Raw genomic sequence first — 16,329 nt, 5'->3', positions numbered from 1 at the left:
GCACAAAGACCTGGGTTCGATACATAGAAAAAAGCCAGAAATGGTGCTGAGGCTCAAGTGGTAAAGCTCTAGCCTTGAGAAAGTCCAAGGACAGTGCTCAGGCCCTGAGCTCAAGCCCAGGACTGGCAAAAAATAAATAAGTAAGTAAATAAATAAATAAAAATAAACAAACTAAGCTGGGAGTTTGGCCTAGCATGCATGAAGACCTGGGTTCAATTCCTTGGTACCACCTACACAGAAAAAGCCAGACGTGTTGCTGTGGCTCAAGCAGCCTTAAGAGTGCTAGCCTTAAGAAAGCCCCAGATCAGTGCTCAGACCCTGAACTCAAGCCTAGGGCTGGCTGGCAAAAAAAAAAAATAAAAAAAAATAAACTAGCCAGGCACTGTGGCTAAGGATCACGGTACAAAGCCAGCCTGGGCAATAAAGTCTCTGAGACTCTTATCTCCAACTAATCCCTAGAAAATGGTAAATGTCACTGTGATTCAGGGGGGTAGGGTGGTAGCCTCGAGCTGAAGAGCTCAGAGACAATGCCCAGGCCCAGAGATAAGGCAGTAGCCTTGAACTGAGGCACTAAGGGACAGACCCAGGATCAGAGTTCAAGCCCTAAGCCCCACAAAACAAACAAAAATCTTAAAACAAACAAACAGGATATTTAACCTTTCCGAAAGATAGAAATTTACCTGGCGTTGATGTGGCTCGTGTCTGAACTCCTAGCTACTCAGGACACCTCCAATTAACCACCAGAAAACCAGAAACGTGGTGCTCTGGCTCAAAGTGAGTGCGCGCACCCAGGCTCTGAGTTGAAGCCCCACAACCGACAAAAAAAAAAATTGCTGAGCTGCCTCTCCCCTCCTTAGGACATTGGGTAACTGGTCCTAGGCTGTAGCACCACAAAGAAAAAAAGACACATGCTTGGTTTTATGCCTCAAATATTTATTCTAATTTCTAACTATATGCTGCAGTCTGTATACCTGGGGAGGGTGGACTTTCTGGGACTTTGCCACAGTGACTTCTGGAGGGACTGACCATCACCAGAGCCAGACGACTGGAAGAATAGCAGCAGCCACAAGGCCTGGAGTGGGACACAGGGGACACTTGGAGGATCTCCAGAGGTCCTGACTGAATGGTCGCTTGGTCACCTTCAGGTGCGTGCCCGGGTGTTTATTGGGCGATGGAAGTTGGAGGTGGGAGTGGCACGAGCTGCTTAGCTGCCTGTCTGGAATCTGGGCCTCCACAGGGCTCTTCCCACTGTTTTCATCTCTCACCTGGAGGTGACAGTCAACAGTGAGACACACCACCGCTACCCCAGGCCACTGAACCAGTCATCCTTTGTGCCAGCCCTGAGTACCTGCTCCACTTGTCTGAAGACCCGCAGCAGATTTCCTCGAAGGACCCCCTGAAGCTCTTCCTCACTCCAGCCCCGATGCAGCAACTCCTCTATCAGCACTGGGTATGTGGACACGTCCTCCAGTCCCTGAGGGAACCTGTGTGGCCACACACCAGTCAACTCTGGGACCTTGGCCCTAATCCTTGTCTAGGGCCTCCTGCCTAACTAACAACAATGCATCTGACTTAAACTGAAGGTCAGCTTCCCCTCGAGAAGCTGTAGTTTTACCCGCTATGATGTCCATCCACAACAGATCTGCTGGACTGGGAGAAGTGCATGACTTGAGCTTCCTTGTGGAAGGGAGTACTGAGCAAGTGTGCTGACTTAGGATGGGTCCACTGGGCCACAGAAGTGACAGGGAAAACTCAAGAGCTAGGGCCTGAACAGGTGGGCTGCAAGATCAGAGCCTATGGTCAAGGACTACAGAATGGGCAAACCCTGGGATGGGTAACTAAGACTTGTTGGGGCTGGGAGTTTGGCCTAGTGGTAAAGTGCTTGCCTAGCATGAACAAAGACCTGGGTTTGATTCTTTTGTACCATACACAGCAAAAGCCAAAAGTGGTGCTGTGGTTCAAGTGGTAGAGTACTAACCTTGAGCCAAGGACAGTGCTCAGGCCCTGAGTTCAGGCCCCATGACTGGCACTTACCGGCCAGATCCATCATAATTTCCACCAATCCCGATGAATTCAGATCCAATGACTGCCCTGATGTGGTCAAAGTGATCTAGAAGATGGAGGTTAACAATAGACAACATAAGGCTTGGAATCAAACCGTGGGCCTAGATCCTGGCCAATTTCCTTGCCCATAGCACACTGGACCATGTCAGCTGACTCTGCAGGGCACCATCAAGTCAAGTCCTAAACTAGCTAATGTAGAATACTGGGGCTGAATTGCACCTCAGAGCCATCTTCTTTTCCTGCATGTAGGGCTGGGTATCATACCCAGCGATACGAGAAAGGCTCAAGGATTTGAAGCAAAAACAAAACCCAGAGGCAGAGTCAAGCCCATCGGCACTGACTGGCCACATCTTTGTGAAGCAATGAAGAGCTGAGTCTGCTGCCCTTGCATTGTTGGGAGGTCCATGATTGCCATATGTGCTGGACTACAGTTCCAGTGTCCATTACCCAAACAGAGCTGTAAAAAGAGCTAAGGTCCGGCTTACCTGCCACGGTGGACAGGTTGCCAAGCAGGTCACACTGCAGAATCCCCATAGACAGTGTCACCATCACGATGCCACCATTCTTCTTCTATAGCAATAAAAGCCAAGGGCGCCCTGGGTCAGCTTTTCTAGCCTGGCCAGTGTGGGGATGCACACTGACAAGAATTTCATGCTGACTTCAGAGATTAGAAGAGGCTTCCTCACTGGATTTGCAGCTCTCTTAGTAAAACTGATTTGGTTTTCAATTTTAGAGATGGAGAAAAGTCCAAGTATGCATGAGACCTGAATTAACAACTTACTTTGTTCAGGATAAAATATTTTTTTTTGTCAATTGTGGAGCTTGAACTCGGAGCCTAAGCACTGTTCCTAAGCTCTTTTTTGCTCAAGGCTATTGTTTTTTAAAATTATTTATTTATTTATTGTTGATCATGGGGCTTGAACTCTGGGCCTGGGTACTCTTCAGCTCAAGACTAGTGCTCTACCACTGTGAGCCACAGCTCCACTTCCCATTTTCTCGTGGTTAACTGCAGCTAAGAAGAGTCTCATAGACTTCTGCCTAGGCTGGCTTTGAACTGCAATCCTCAGTTTTCAGCCTCCTGATTACAGGCATGAGCCACAAGTGCCCAACTCAAGAATCTTTTAATGAAGCATACCTAACCTTGGGTTTGAGGTCTGGGGTAGCTACTTACCAGAAGCTGCAGGATATCATCTGGAACATTCAGTGTATTGTTGCACACAGCCCTGGCAGCTGAGTGGGAGAAGATCACAGGAGCCTGTGATACCTCCAGAGTCCGCCTCACCAAGGTATCTGAGGCATAGGATAAGTCTATCATCATGCCCAAACGGTTCATTTCCTCCACCACTTTCTGCAGGGACAATTTGGGGTGGGGAGAATATGGGATGTCAGGGAACTCAGGTTCATGCTCATATCTATAGGAAATAGGTGGATTCAGTATGGAACAGGAGTCCTCACCTCACCAAAGTTTGTCAACCCGCTGACATTGGTGTACAAGTGGTGTCTGAGTTTGGTGGAACTCTCTGCCCTGCAAGACAGCAATGTAGGGAGGGCAATGTAGCTGGCCACAATCAGTGACTGGGCCCCCTGTCCATCCGTCTCACCTCTAAAAAGGTGGGGTTCCACTGATAGCTCCTTTCTGAGAGTATCAGGGATCTGCTGAGAGTCCAGCCTCCTTCTGTGGACCCCACTTCATTCTCACCTCACTGGTCAGGCCCATCCCAGAGAAGGCAGTTTCTACCTCGGCGGGTAGAATGGCAGTTTCCCCACCACACTGCCGTTCTACCTCGGCTGGTAGAATGGGCTGGACTCACCAGGGTGTGCTGCAGGTGAAGGTGAGCATCAGGTAGCGTACTCCCAACAGATAGAAACTTCGCAGCACTGAGAGGCTGCTATCCAGTGAGTGCCCCCCCTCTACACCAATAAGGCAGGCCAGCTTTTGAGTACTGTTCAGACCTAGAAGAGGGCAGAGAATCAAGTGGTCAGAGCCCTGCAACAGAACCAGTGAGTGAACCCTGGACTATCTCCCCAGCCAGCATCTCACCTTCAGCTGTAGTCACGAGCTCCAGCTCAGAGTAGGCGGCACACATGCGGCGAATGAGATCAATCTGCTCCAGAGTGAGGCGCACAGCATCCCGGTCCTGGGTCTGGCATGGCACGTAGGCTGACCAGAACTAGAGGTAGGTCAAGAGGTTCAGAATGCAGCTTAGGTAGTGTCCAAGCCTGTAGATCCGCTACCCCTGACTTACTTCCACATCAACTGTTTGGATTAGTAGCTCCCAAATGAACAGTACATCTCCTTATGGTATTATTTTTAAATCAGTACTCAGGCTTCAACTCAGGGCCTGAGCACTGATCCTGAATTTATTATTTTTTTTTCTTAAGGCTGGCATTTACATCTACTTCCAAATTTTTGTTGGTTAATTGAAGATATGAGCCTGCTGCCTGGGCTGGCTCTGAACCATGATCCTCAGATCTGTCTCCCAAGCAGGATTATGGCAAACTAGACTCAGGACACATCTTGTGCTGCAGATTATAGTCATGTGCTCTATGGATGCGCCAGGCCAATCTGTCGTAACCTTTGTGGTTCTAGCCACCCCTACACTCACCAGGGATTTTCTGGTCATCTTCTATGTCTTCACAGAATCCCTGACACCCGTGCAGCTCAACTGTCTGGGTCACCAGTGTACCCCCCCTACCCATACCTCATGGTGCCACACTGAATACCCCATATTCCTCTGCCTTCACTTGGAGTCTCGCCTGGCCAGATTTCTATGACTCCCCTCACCCCAACATCTCCCATCCATGCTGTGGTATCCAGCCTGTCTCTGTGGTACCTGAGCACCCACAAGGCCATCACTAAGCCTGTCCAGGCTGGTCTGACCCAGGCTAAAATTGTACAGATTCACATTCTGCAGCTTGTTCTGGAAAAACTGTCTCAGGAGCAAAGGCAGGTCGTTGTGCCTAGGGGTATGAAGACAAAGTCAGAGTGGGAACACTGCCTCCCATACGGAACGTTCTCATCAACAGGCCCGGGCCTACCTTCCCCATTTCAGGCAATGTGGAGACCCCTGAGACTGGGCTGGTGGCAGAGGGCAGGTCCCACAGCAGAGAGGCACCCATGGGTGGTAGGAGGCACCCGTAGATGGTATGGGGAAGTCCTTGCTGTGAATCCTCCCTCGCCCGGGGGTTCCCCATTCATGCCACTTGGCGTCTACGAACCCGTCCACAAGCGGGAAGTCGTGCATCAGGGCCCGGGCGCGCTCTCGTAAGGTGGGAGCGCTGGAGGTGCCCATCACGGTCGGGGCACTAGAGGCAACCATCGTTGTCGGGGTGCTAGAGGCGCCCATCGTGGCCGGAGCGCTGGAGATGCCCTTCAGGGTCGGGGTGCTGGAGGTGGCCGGCGGCAAGGTGAGGGCGCGGGTTACCGGAGGCAACGGCAGCAGCAGCAGAAGCAGGAACAAGGACAGGCCATAGTGCGGAGGAGGACCGCAGCGGCCAGCGGGCTGCATGCTGCGCGAGGACAGGTCGACGGACGCGGCGCGAAGGCCCGAGGGGGGTAAGGGAAGGGCGGAGGAGCGTGGGAGGCTCTCCACTGTGGACACGGGCGCCCCAGGACCAAGGCTTGCTCGCAGCAGCTCGCAGGGGCGCTACCTCGACAACCGACGCGCGGGAATCTTCCACGCCGCAGAGCGCAGCCGCCAGGGGGCGTCACGGCTTCCCGCCCTCTAGTTGGACAGCGCCCCCCAGCGCCGGGCGGGAGTCGACGCGCCGAGCGTGGCGCGTATGGGCTTGCGCATGCGCACGGGGAACGTGGTCTTCCCCCCGCCCCCTCCTACGTCAGTCCTATCCCACTCTCTTTTCCTCGTGGCTTTGAGACCCGCACCTCCTTTGCTAAGGGAGGAGGCTATTGGGGATCAGGTAGTGGCCCCGTCAGTTTCTTCTTGTCACCCACCAGCTAGTGTCAATCGAGTCAAATATTCCATAAAGTTTTCGGGGCCGGGAGTTTGGCCTAGTGGTTAAAGTGCTTGCCTAGCATGCACGAAGACCCGGGTTCGATTCCTCGGTACCACATACATAGAAAAAAGCTGGAAGTGGTGCTGAGGCTCCAGTGGTAGAGCTCTAGCTTGAGAAACTCCAAGGACAGTGCTCAGTCCCAGGACTGGAAAAAAAAAAATTCTCAGCTCTGTTGAGAAGATGGATTTCTATCTGTGTGGGTTGATGCTTGGTTGTGTTTGCGCCCCAGTCTGGCTATGCTGTCCAGGTGAGCAGGTAAGTTTCTGGATGTATTACCTTTGTGTGTGTGTGATAATATTTTACCTTAATGTCAACTTTGTGTCTTTCCAGACTGTGTATAAACAATTGCTTTGCTTTTTTTTTTTTCCTGTACTGGCATTTGAACTCAGGCTCTCTGTCAGCTCTACTGGCGCTCAACCAATTTTCTTGTTTGGTTTTACAATGCTGGGATTAAATGGAGGATTTCATGAGTGTGGGACAAAAATTTCTAGCACTGAGGTCCATTTCCACCTGCTTAGGTAAATAAAACTTCAACTGTGTGCCAGGCAGCAGTGGCTCAAGCCTGTAATCCTAGTTGCTCTGGAGGCTGGCTTTGAACCACCAGAGGCTCATGCTTGTAATCCTAGCTACTCAGGAGGTCGAGATATGAGGGATGCAGTCCAAAGCCTGCCTGGGCAGAGAAGTCCTTTGTCTCCAGTCGTCACTGAGAAGACAAAGTGGAACTATGGTTCAAGTGGTAGACCACTAGCCTTCAGTTAAAACTAAGCTCAGGGACAGTGTCAAACTGAGCTCAAACACTAGACCAGCACACACACACACACACACACACACACCTCAAACAAAAACACACTTCAATTTAGTGAAACTTTTTTTTAGGGGCGTTTGAACTCAGGGCCTGAGTGCTATCCCTCAGCTCTTTTCTCAATGCTAGCACTCTACCACTTTGAGCCACAACGCCACAAACTTCTGGTTTTCTGCTGATTAATTGGAGACAAGAGTTTCACAGACTTTCCTGCCTGTGCTGGCTTTGAACCATGCTCCTCAGATCTCAGCCTTTTGAGTAACTAGGATTATAGGCATGAGCCACCAGGGCCCAGCTGTGAAACACCTTTTAGGATGCCACTGTTACTAGTAAAGTTCTTGTTTGGTTTAAACATCACATTAAGTTTAGTGCTGAATGTATGAAGTCCCAGTTACTTGGGAAGAGGACAGAATTATAACTGAGGATTTTGAATTTAGAGCCTTGTACTTTCTAGAAGGGCCTTTTATCATTGTGTCATACCCCTGGACCTGATTCTGGTTATTTTTAGGTAAGATCTCTTTTTCTACTCAGAATCCTTCTAGGACAGTTGTTTCCATATAGCTCAGATGACAGACAAATACATACAATTGTACCCAACTTTATTGGTTAAGATGGGATTTTGCAAAATCTTTGCCTTGCCTGGCCTGGAGCTGTGATCCTCCTGATCTGTCTCTTGAGTAGCTGAGATTACAAGCCGAGTTACTATATGTGGTTCCTAACTACTACTGAGTAGTTAGGATTACAGCTTAAGCCACCAGCACCTACCTTACCTTCCAAGTTTAGTTTTTGCTCCTCGAGTTCATGTGATTTTTTTAAAAACCCTGCTTTTGGCTGGGAGTTTGGCTTAGTGGTAAAGTGCTTGCCTAGCATGCACGAAGACCCGGATTCAATTCCTCGGTACCACATACATAGACAAGCCAGGAATAGTGTGCTGTGGCTCAAGTGGCAGAGTGCTAGCCTTGAGGAAAAAAACCAAGGACAGTGCTTAAGCCCTGAGTTCAAGCCCTAAGACTGGGGGAAAAAAAATCAAACAAATCTGCTTTTAAGAAAATCTGGAGGATGCTGGGGCATGGTGGCTCACACCTGTAATCCTAGCTACTCAGGAGACTGAGATCTGAGGATTGCGGTTCAAAGCCAGCCCAGGCACTAAAGAACATGAAACTCTTATCTTCGATTAATCACTAGAAAATGGGAAGTAGGGCTGTGTCTCAAGGGGGTAGGACAGTAGCCCTTGCCCAGAGTTCAAGCCCCATGACCCCCCCCCCACAAAACAAGATAATCTGGGGGTCTAGGAATGGCTTAGTGATAGAATGCTTGCCTAGCATGTATGAAGCCCTAGGTTTGATTCTTCAGTATCACATAAAGCCACAAGCAGTGCTGTGGCTCAAAGGGTTCAGTGCTAGTCTTGAGCAAAAGAAGCTCCCCAACATTGTCCAGGCTCTGAGTTCAAGCCCCAGGACCAGCAAGAAAAAAAAAAAGATAATCTGGGATCATTATAAATAGTGCTTGTCTAGTATGTGACTCAACGCCCTGGCTTACCTCAGGCCTTGGTGTTCCTTGAGCCAATAGTAGCTGAAATCTAGATTCCCCCAGAAACCACTGCACTGACTCATTCATACCTGATTCCATGTCCAAAATATTTATTTCCAGGAAATGTGTGTGCCTGCACAAATGGGGAGCTTCGTGGGGATCAAGGTGCCAGAGTGACAACTGTCAGAACCAAATGGGTCACCAGAGCGACAAAATAAGGACTGGAAATATGGCAACCATAAATATGGCAACAACAGTAGAGCCAGGGACTGTGTGTGGGGATTTTGAGAATAACCATATTGGTGATAACTTGGGTGTCCAGTGTATAGGGATCTCAGTCAGTTCCTGATCTGGGACCACAGAGTGTCTCAGAGGCTGATGCTGGAGGATGGAACGGCAAGGACCGCCTAGCTGTTCTTCTGGGTATACGTCCTCCAAAGGACTTTGCATCTTCTTTTCTTCCCGTACCTAGAAACGGGAATTGATTGTCAGCAGCTCCCTTAGCTCCTCCTTGAAGCTTTTGTTCAGACTCCCGTACCACTCTCTTGCCCCAGCCCTGAGTACCTGCTCCACTTGTCTGAAGACCCGCAGCAGATTTCCTCGAAGGACCCCCTGAAGCTCTTCCTCACTCCAGCCCCGATGCAGCAACTCCTCTATCAGCACTGGATATGTGGACACGTCCTCCAGTCCCCGAGGGAACCTGTGTGGCCACACACAGTAAGTCTCAGTAAGTCTCAGACCTGGCATCCCATACAGAATCCAAGTTATATGTGTGCTGGGACATTGCACCCCAGCCTTGGGCAGATGTGGAAAGTGAGTCACTCTTTCCTGTTCTTCATTCTTCAGAGGAGGCCTCAAAACTTCATTGCCAAAACTCATTGTGTGTCGTGTGTGTGTGTGTGTGTGTGTGTGTGTGTGTGTGTGTGTGTGTGTGGTGCTGGTATTGGGGCTTGAATTCAGGGCCTTGCACTCTTGCTCAGCTTCTTTGCTCATGGCTTCTGCTCTACCGTTTGAGCCATGCCAGGTCTCCCTGTGAATCTCGATTGTAGGGTGATGCACTGGCATTCAGCTAAATTGTACCTATTTCTTCGGGTGGAAGGGTGGCTTACTGGTAAGAGTGCTTGCCTAGCCTGGGGCGCAGTAGGTCATGCCCATAATCCTAGCTACTCAGGAGGCTAAGATCTGAGGATCAAGGTTCAAAGCCAGCCTGGGCATAAAAGGACCTGAAACTCTTATCTCCAATGAATCTCTAGAAAATGGGAAGTGGGGCTTGGCTCAAGATGAAGAACTCAGGTACACCGCCCAGCCCAGGCCCAGGAGTAGTGCGGTAGCCTTGAGCTGAAGAGCTCAGGAACAGCACTTAGGCTGAGTTCAAGCCCCAGGACCCCCCCCCCACACACACAAAAGTGCTTGCCTAGCATGCATGAAACCATGGGTTCAATTCCTCATTACTACATATACAGAAAAAGCCGAAAGTGGTGCTGTGGCTCAAGTGGTAGGGCACTATCCTTGAGAATGCTCAAGGATAATGCTCAGGCTTTGAGTTCAAGCCCCAGGACTGGCAAAAAAAATCTATATCTTCCACTGAAAATTCTTCCTCTAAAAAAACATACTGGGTATAGTGGTGTATGATACTTATAAGCTTAGCTATGCAGGAGGCTGAAATTGGGAAGATCATGATTTGAGGTAATTGCAGACAAAAAGTTTATGAAAGTTTATCTCAGCTAATAAACAAAAAGTTTATCTCAGCTAATAAGCCAAGTATTACCTGGGTACTGGTAGCTCACACCTATAATCCTAGCTACTCAGGATGACTAGATCCAAGGATCAAGACTCAGACTAAGTGTAGGTGAGTAGGTGATTAAGTCTGAGAAAATGTTATCCAATTAACGCTCCAAAATCCAAAAGTAGAGCTATGATTCAAGTGATACAGCTTCATTCTTAAGCAAAAACAGCTAAGGGACAGTGGCCAGGCCCTGTCCTAGTATTGGCAAAAAGAAAGAAGGAAGGAAAGAAAGAAAGAAAGCAAGGAAGGGGCATGAAGGAAGGAAGGAAATATTAAATTGATGGATTGTGGTCCAGGCACTTGGCTGAGCAGGAAGTAAGATCATATCTCAAAAATAACCAGTGCCAAAAAGGACTAGAGATGTTGTTTAGCTGGGCTGGGAGTTTGGCCTAGTGGTAAGAGAGCTTGCCTAGCATGCACAAAGACCCAGGATCAGTTCCTTGTACCACATACATAGAAAAAGCTGGAAGTGGTACTGTGGCTCAAGTGGTAATGCTCTAGCCTTGACAAAGCCCAAGGACAGTGCTCAGGCCCTGAGTTAAAGCTCCAGAACTGGCCAAAAGAAAAGAGAAAAAAGAGATGTGGCTTAGCAGCAGAACACCTACTCTTTGATGTCCTGAGTTAAAATTTTAGTACTGCTAAAATAATAATAATAATAATAATAATAGAACTGAAGTTGTAGTTCAGTGAGAGAGTTCTTGCTTAGTATGTGTAAAACATTGAATTTGATCCCCAGAATGGCAAAATAATAACAACAACAAATTCCTAAAGAAACAAGAAAGAGGAAGCTTCTTCAGAATCAGGTAGAGAAGTAGGCTAGGTATATAGCTCAGTGGTCAAGTTTTTGTCTAACATGTACAAAGCTCTGGGTTCAATCCCCAGTAGTGAAAATGAATGGATAAATGAATGATTACTGAGTTTGGCATGTAATGCTAATGACATGCCTGTAATTCTAGCTACTCAGGAGGTTGAGATCATAGGATTGCTGCCCACGCAGGCAGGAAAGCTAGTGAGATTCTTTTTTTCTTTTCCATATATGTTTATTGTAATTAATAGAAGGGTTACATGATATTTGCCAGATAGATGGTGCATTAATTCCCATACATTGATACCCTTTCACATGTCTTGATCCCCATTTCCCTCCCCCCACCCCCAGCTAGTGAGATTCTTTTTTTTTTTTTTTTTTGCCAGTCCTGGGCTTGAGCTCAGAGTCTGAGCACTGTCCTTGGACTTTCTCAAGGCCAGAGCTCTACCACTTGAGCCTCAGCACCACTTCCAGCTTTTTTCTATGTATGTGGTACTGAGGAATTGAACCTGTGTCTTTGTGCATGCTAGGCAAGCACTCTGCCACTAGGCCAAACTCCCAGTCCCTATTGAGATTCTTATCTCCCATTAACTACCAGAAATCCAGAAGTGTAGCTGGCTCAAAGTGGTCGAGTATTAGCCTTGAGCACAAAATCTCAAGGTCAGCGTCTGCCAGGACTGCGTTTCTACACATGTGCAGGTAGATGAGCTCTCTGGTGGCTCAGGCAAATATGGGCCTCTGGTCTTCAGAGTAGGACCAGGAGGCTGGAGGCTGAAGACAGATTAACCCAGAAAGCCTATCCAGGAATTTAGGAAGTGCGAGGTGGGAAATGCCTAAAAGCAGTGGGAGAACATGGTGGGGGCATGGTGACTAGGGCCTCATGGCTCTCCAGCAGCCCCAAACAAACCACAGCAAGTACTCACTGGCTGGTGCCATCATAATCTCCACCAATTCCGATGAACTTGGATCCAATGACTGCCTTGATATGGTCAAAGTGATCTGGGGAAATGGAGTCAGCAGAGTGAGGCTTCTAGGGTAGGGGTGCCCTTCTGAAGCTAGACTCTGTTGATCCCCCTTTCTTGTAGTCGATAAGGCTATGCAGACCAAATCTTTAGTGTCCTGACACTCTGTCTGGCCACCTAAAGGTCCTGAGGTTTGACATGGACAGATCTCTCCTGTCTCTATACTGGATTTTAGGTTTGGAATAAACTCAGAGAGTCACTCAATTGTGCAGATCACCCTGCCACCAGACTCCTTGAGAGCCTGGTGGGAGCTTCTTTCCAGAGATGTGAAAAATAAGAAAGGGACAAAGAATAGAGGTGATAAAGACTTCAGAGACCTATGGTAGAGACAGGCCCCTGGGGCTTTGTAGTTCTAACCGAGGCACAGATATTCAGCACCCAGCTTTATGTCTGATTGCCTCTCTTATACTCACCAGCGGGGCGAGGTAGACTCTGTGACTCTCATTCTACACAGTGCTATGTACTGTCTCTCATGTTGATTTTTAGCCAAACCACTAGTGAGTATGTGTTGATGTACTCCAAAGGCTTCAGGTCCAAATCAGAGCTTCTTAGAAAGCACAAGGGCTTGTGGAGAGGAGAGGGAAGGGGAAGCTCACCTGCCACAGTGGACACGTTGGCTAATTTGTTGCATTCCAACACCCCTACAGACAAGGACACCATCACAATGCCACCGTTCTTCTTCTGCAAGGATAGTCAGGTGGATGCTCAACTTGGCCTCCAGCACAAGCATATGCTTGCTCATCCCTTGGGCCCCAGTAAGGATAATGTTGAGGCCTAACTTTCTGGGCCTCAAGAAACTGTAGCTCTCTAGTTTTGTGAAAATGGGGGAATCTCAACCCTGGTTTGAGTGGAGGTGTCTTGGTTCAGGGTATGAGAAATAGAATCTCTATCCTGACACATACTTAAGACTTCAGAGGATTAGGGCAGAAGATGTTCAGTCTGGGTTCTCAGGAGATTGGGGAAACAGGGGCCCAAGTTCAAGGTCTTATGTTCTGAACCTTTTCTTTAGCTCCCAAGGCTGGGCAGTTTCTCACCAGAAGCTGTAAGATGTCATCAGGAACATTTCGAGCATTCTCACACACACCTCGGGCAGCCGAGTGAGAGAAGATCACAGGTGCCTGTGACACTTCCAAGACTCGTTGTGCTACAGCATCTGAGCCATGGGACAAGTCTACCATCATGCCCAGGCGATTCATTTCAGCCACCACCTTCTGCAGAGACAGATTTAGAGGAGCATGTCATGGGCACCCATGCCCCTCCATTTTTCTATAGGGAATGCAAGGTATATGCATCTGGGTGGGGTGGAGTACTAAACCACAGTCCTCACCTCACCAAAGCTGGTCAGTCCACTGACATTGTTGTAGAATGGGTGGACATTCTTAGATGAGCTCTCCGCCCTGCGGAATGACCAGGAAAACAGGTCTTTCTGGTGGCTTTTCTTGGCCATAAGAGCCTAAAGCCTAAAAGCCTCTACCAAAACTTCTACCCCTGATTGGACACCTGTGGTTCACATCAGGAGGCTGAGATCTAACAATTATGATTTGAAGCCAGTCCAAGCAGGAAAGTCGGTTAGACATCTCCAGTTGAACACACACACAAACACACACACACACATACACACACACACAGCCGTAAGTGGAGCCATAAGTGGCTCAAGTGGTAGACTGTCAGTAAAAAAGCTAAGAGACAGTGCCCAGGCCCTGAGTTCAAGCCCTAGTACCAGCATCTGCACACATACACACACACACACATACACCACCACCACCACCACCACCATCACCACCACCACCATCACCACCACCACCTCCACCACCACCACCACCATCACCACCACCACCATCACCACCACCACCACCACCACCACCACCACCACCACCATTACCAACAAAACTCTTCTATCCCTGTAATTCCCTGGAACAAATTCAAGGAACCATGGTAGAAAGTGGCAGGGGGAGGAAGGAGGGAGAGAGGGGGAAAGGTAGAGGCAGAGGCAGAGGCAGAGGCAAGGATCCAGTCTTGTTCTATGAACCCAGAATACCAGCTCCCCTTCCATTCCAAAGACCAGTGCTTGATCTGGGCCTACAATATGATCTTGGGCATAGTCCTACCGCAGTGGACCCACCCCATCTGCCCTGTACTCACCAAGGTGTGTTGCAGGTATGAGTGAGCGTCAGGTAGCGTACTCCCAGCATATAGAAACTGCGTAGCACAGACAGACTACTATCAAGTGAGTGGCCCCCCTCTACGCCAATAAGACAGGCCAATTTCTGGGTGCTGTTCAGAGCTGGGGGTCAGTAGGACAAGTGATTACTTTCAGGAGCTATAGTAGCTCCATCTCTAATACCTAGTTCCTAGTTCTAATACCACCCACCTTTAACTGAAGTCACAAGCTCCAACTCAGAGTAGTTGGCACACATGCGACGAATGAGGTCAATCTGCTCCAGGGTGAGGCGCACGGCATCCTGGTCCTGAGTCTGGCAGGGGACATAGGCTGACCAGAACTGAGTAAGGACAGGGGTTGAACCAGTAAGGACAGGGGTTGACTTGGCTGCAAGCCTTCACAGCCACCACAGCATCCAGCAGCCCAGAGGCCACAAGGGATACTCTTGTTCTGTGATATATTCATGAAACTTTTTTTTTTCCATACCAGAATGAGGGCTTAACCTGGACATTGATTATACTGTTTTTGCTCAAGGCTGATGCCTTACCATTTGAGCCACAGCTCCACTTACAGCTTTTTGGTGGTTAGTTGGAGATAAGAATCTCACAAATTTTCCTGTCCTGGTTGGTTTTTTTATTTTTTTTGCCAGTCCTGGGCTTGAGTTCAGGGCCTGAGCACTGTCCTTGGACTTTTTCAAGGCTAGAGCTCTACCACTTGAGCCTCAGCACCACTTCTGGCTTTTTCCTATGTATGTGGTACCGAGGAACCGAACCCAGGTCTTCGTGCATGCTAGGCAAGCACTTTAACCACTAGGCCAAACTCCCGGCCGCTAGTTGGTTTTGAACAGGGATCTTCAGATCTCAGCCTCCTGAGTAGCTAGGATTACAGGCGTGAGCCACTGCTGCCCGGTTAAGTCTAATTTACAATCCCCTCAAGTCCCTCTAATGTTCCCCAGCAGCCATGCTGTGACACCCTGTGGGGAAGCTGTGATACCTGGGCACCCACAAGGCCATCTCTAAGGCGGTCCAGGCTGGTCTGGCCATGGCTGAAGTCTCTCAGGTTAACATCCTGTAGACCTTTTTGGTAAAGTTGCCTTAGGACCAACGGCATGTCGTTGTGGCTGAAAGGAAGCCAAGGAAGGATCAGAACAGGGATAAAAGTATGGGTTCCTTAGATACCAGAACAGCCAGGGCATATCCCAGGTGTCCCCCAGCGCACGCAGTTGCCCAGACTAGAATGAGGTTCCTTGAGGCCTTGGGGGGGGGGGCGGTTTGCACCAGGGAAGTAATACTAAAGGAAGGGAAAGGACATTCAGGGATGGATGGTGGCCGAGAGGGCCCTGTAGGCGTGGTGGGGAGGAGGGGACTCTCAGCACCCTCCCTTCCTCAGGGGTGCCCTCAGCGCCCACCCCACACCTACGCACCCATCCACAAGCGGGAAGTCCCGCATCAGAGCCCGAGCACGCTCACGCAAACCGAGGTCTGGCATAGTCGGGGCACTGGGGGTGCCCGTGGTGACCAGGGTAGTGGGGGTGCTCGGCAAGGGCGGGGCTCTGGAGGCGCTGGGCGTGGTCTGGGCCGGGTTGGCGGGCCGTGCGGGCCCCAGCAGCAGCGCGACCATCAGTAGGGACAGAGGGGGCCGCCAGACCCCCGCCCGGGGACCCTTGGGGCCCGCGGGCCGCATTGTTGCTCTGGGCTCTGGGCCCAAGGTGGTGGCAGAGCCTGAGAAGGACTGAAGACGACGGTGACGAGCGAGTCCCCCAGCCTGGGATCCAGTCTCCAAGGCGGGGTTGAAGTCGCCACACCCTGCGACGCCCGTCACGCGGGGACGGGGGTGGGGGGTGGGAGGTGGGGGTGGGGAGGGCGATGTCGCAAAAGTCGCGCAGCGCGGCCTCCAGAGGGCGCCGTGGGCCTCCTGTCCCCCGGGCGTCCGGGCGGCCTCTCCTTCTTCCAGCACCACCTCCCCTCCCTGGTGGGCCTCACTGATGCTTCTAGGGTTTCCTCTGCCAGAGAGGGGGACCTGGGGTGCTTCTCCCAGACAGCAGCCTTTCTAGATGGCCTCAGGTCCTGCCACTTTCCAGGGCCGCAGGTGCTCTGAGCCAGGTAGCATGGGTGTAGAGGAGGAGATCGTCCCTGCACATGAGTT

General features: G+C 50.0%; 2 protein-coding genes across 2 annotated transcripts; both read right to left on the bottom strand.

The window, feature by feature from the left end:
- Positions 1–912: 912 nt before the first annotated feature.
- On the bottom strand, positions 913–5,774 carry LOC150046960 (dipeptidase 3-like). Its single transcript, XM_090357405.1, has 10 exons — positions 5,284–5,774; positions 4,899–5,025; positions 4,106–4,235; positions 3,876–4,017; positions 3,520–3,589; positions 3,236–3,412; positions 2,550–2,634; positions 2,035–2,110; positions 1,349–1,484; positions 913–1,265 (listed from the first exon to the last, which is right to left on the bottom strand). The coding sequence occupies exons 1-10, from the start codon at positions 5,571–5,573 to the stop codon at positions 1,029–1,031; spliced, it is 1,470 nt and encodes a 489-aa protein (XP_090213531.1). The 5' UTR covers positions 5,574–5,774; the 3' UTR covers positions 913–1,028.
- A 2,729-nt stretch (positions 5,775–8,503) lies between these two features.
- Positions 8,504–15,995, bottom strand: LOC150046959 (dipeptidase 2-like). Its single transcript, XM_090357402.1, has 10 exons — positions 15,608–15,995; positions 15,178–15,304; positions 14,395–14,524; positions 14,166–14,307; positions 13,351–13,420; positions 13,058–13,234; positions 12,620–12,704; positions 11,925–12,000; positions 8,975–9,110; positions 8,504–8,878 (listed from the first exon to the last, which is right to left on the bottom strand). Exons 1-10 carry the CDS (start codon positions 15,865–15,867, stop codon positions 8,609–8,611), a joined length of 1,473 nt encoding a protein of 490 aa, XP_090213528.1. The 5' UTR covers positions 15,868–15,995; the 3' UTR covers positions 8,504–8,608.
- Positions 15,996–16,329: the final 334 nt, after the last annotated feature.

This window comes from Megascapheus bottae, chromosome 24, assembly GCF_031878675.1.
Source record: "Megascapheus bottae isolate mThoBot1 chromosome 24, mThoBot2.hap1, whole genome shotgun sequence".
In the NCBI taxonomy this organism is placed as follows: domain Eukaryota; kingdom Metazoa; phylum Chordata; class Mammalia; order Rodentia; family Geomyidae; genus Megascapheus; species Megascapheus bottae.
This window is presented reverse-complemented; position numbering and strand designations above follow the sequence as displayed.

Coding starts and splice junctions, on each gene's coding strand:
- LOC150046960 (XM_090357405.1), bottom strand. CDS start 5,573: ATGCAGCCCGCTGGCCGCTGCGGTCCTCCTCCGCACTATGGCCTGTCC. Junction 4,236..4,898: donor ATGGCCTTGTGGGTGCTCAG/GTACCACAGAGA, acceptor ACCTACCTCTAG/TTCTGGTCAGCCTACGTGCC. Junction 4,018..4,105: donor GCTCGTGACTACAGCTGAAG/GTGAGATGCTGG, acceptor GCCCTCTTCTAG/GTCTGAACAGTACTCAAAAG.
- LOC150046959 (XM_090357402.1), bottom strand. CDS start 15,867: ATGCGGCCCGCGGGCCCCAAGGGTCCCCGGGCGGGGGTCTGGCGGCCC. Junction 13,235..13,350: donor GACTGACCAGCTTTGGTGAG/GTGAGGACTGTG, acceptor CTGTCTCTGCAG/AAGGTGGTGGCTGAAATGAA. Junction 12,001..12,619: donor CAACGTGTCCACTGTGGCAG/GTGAGCTTCCCC, acceptor CCATTTCCCCAG/ATCACTTTGACCATATCAAG.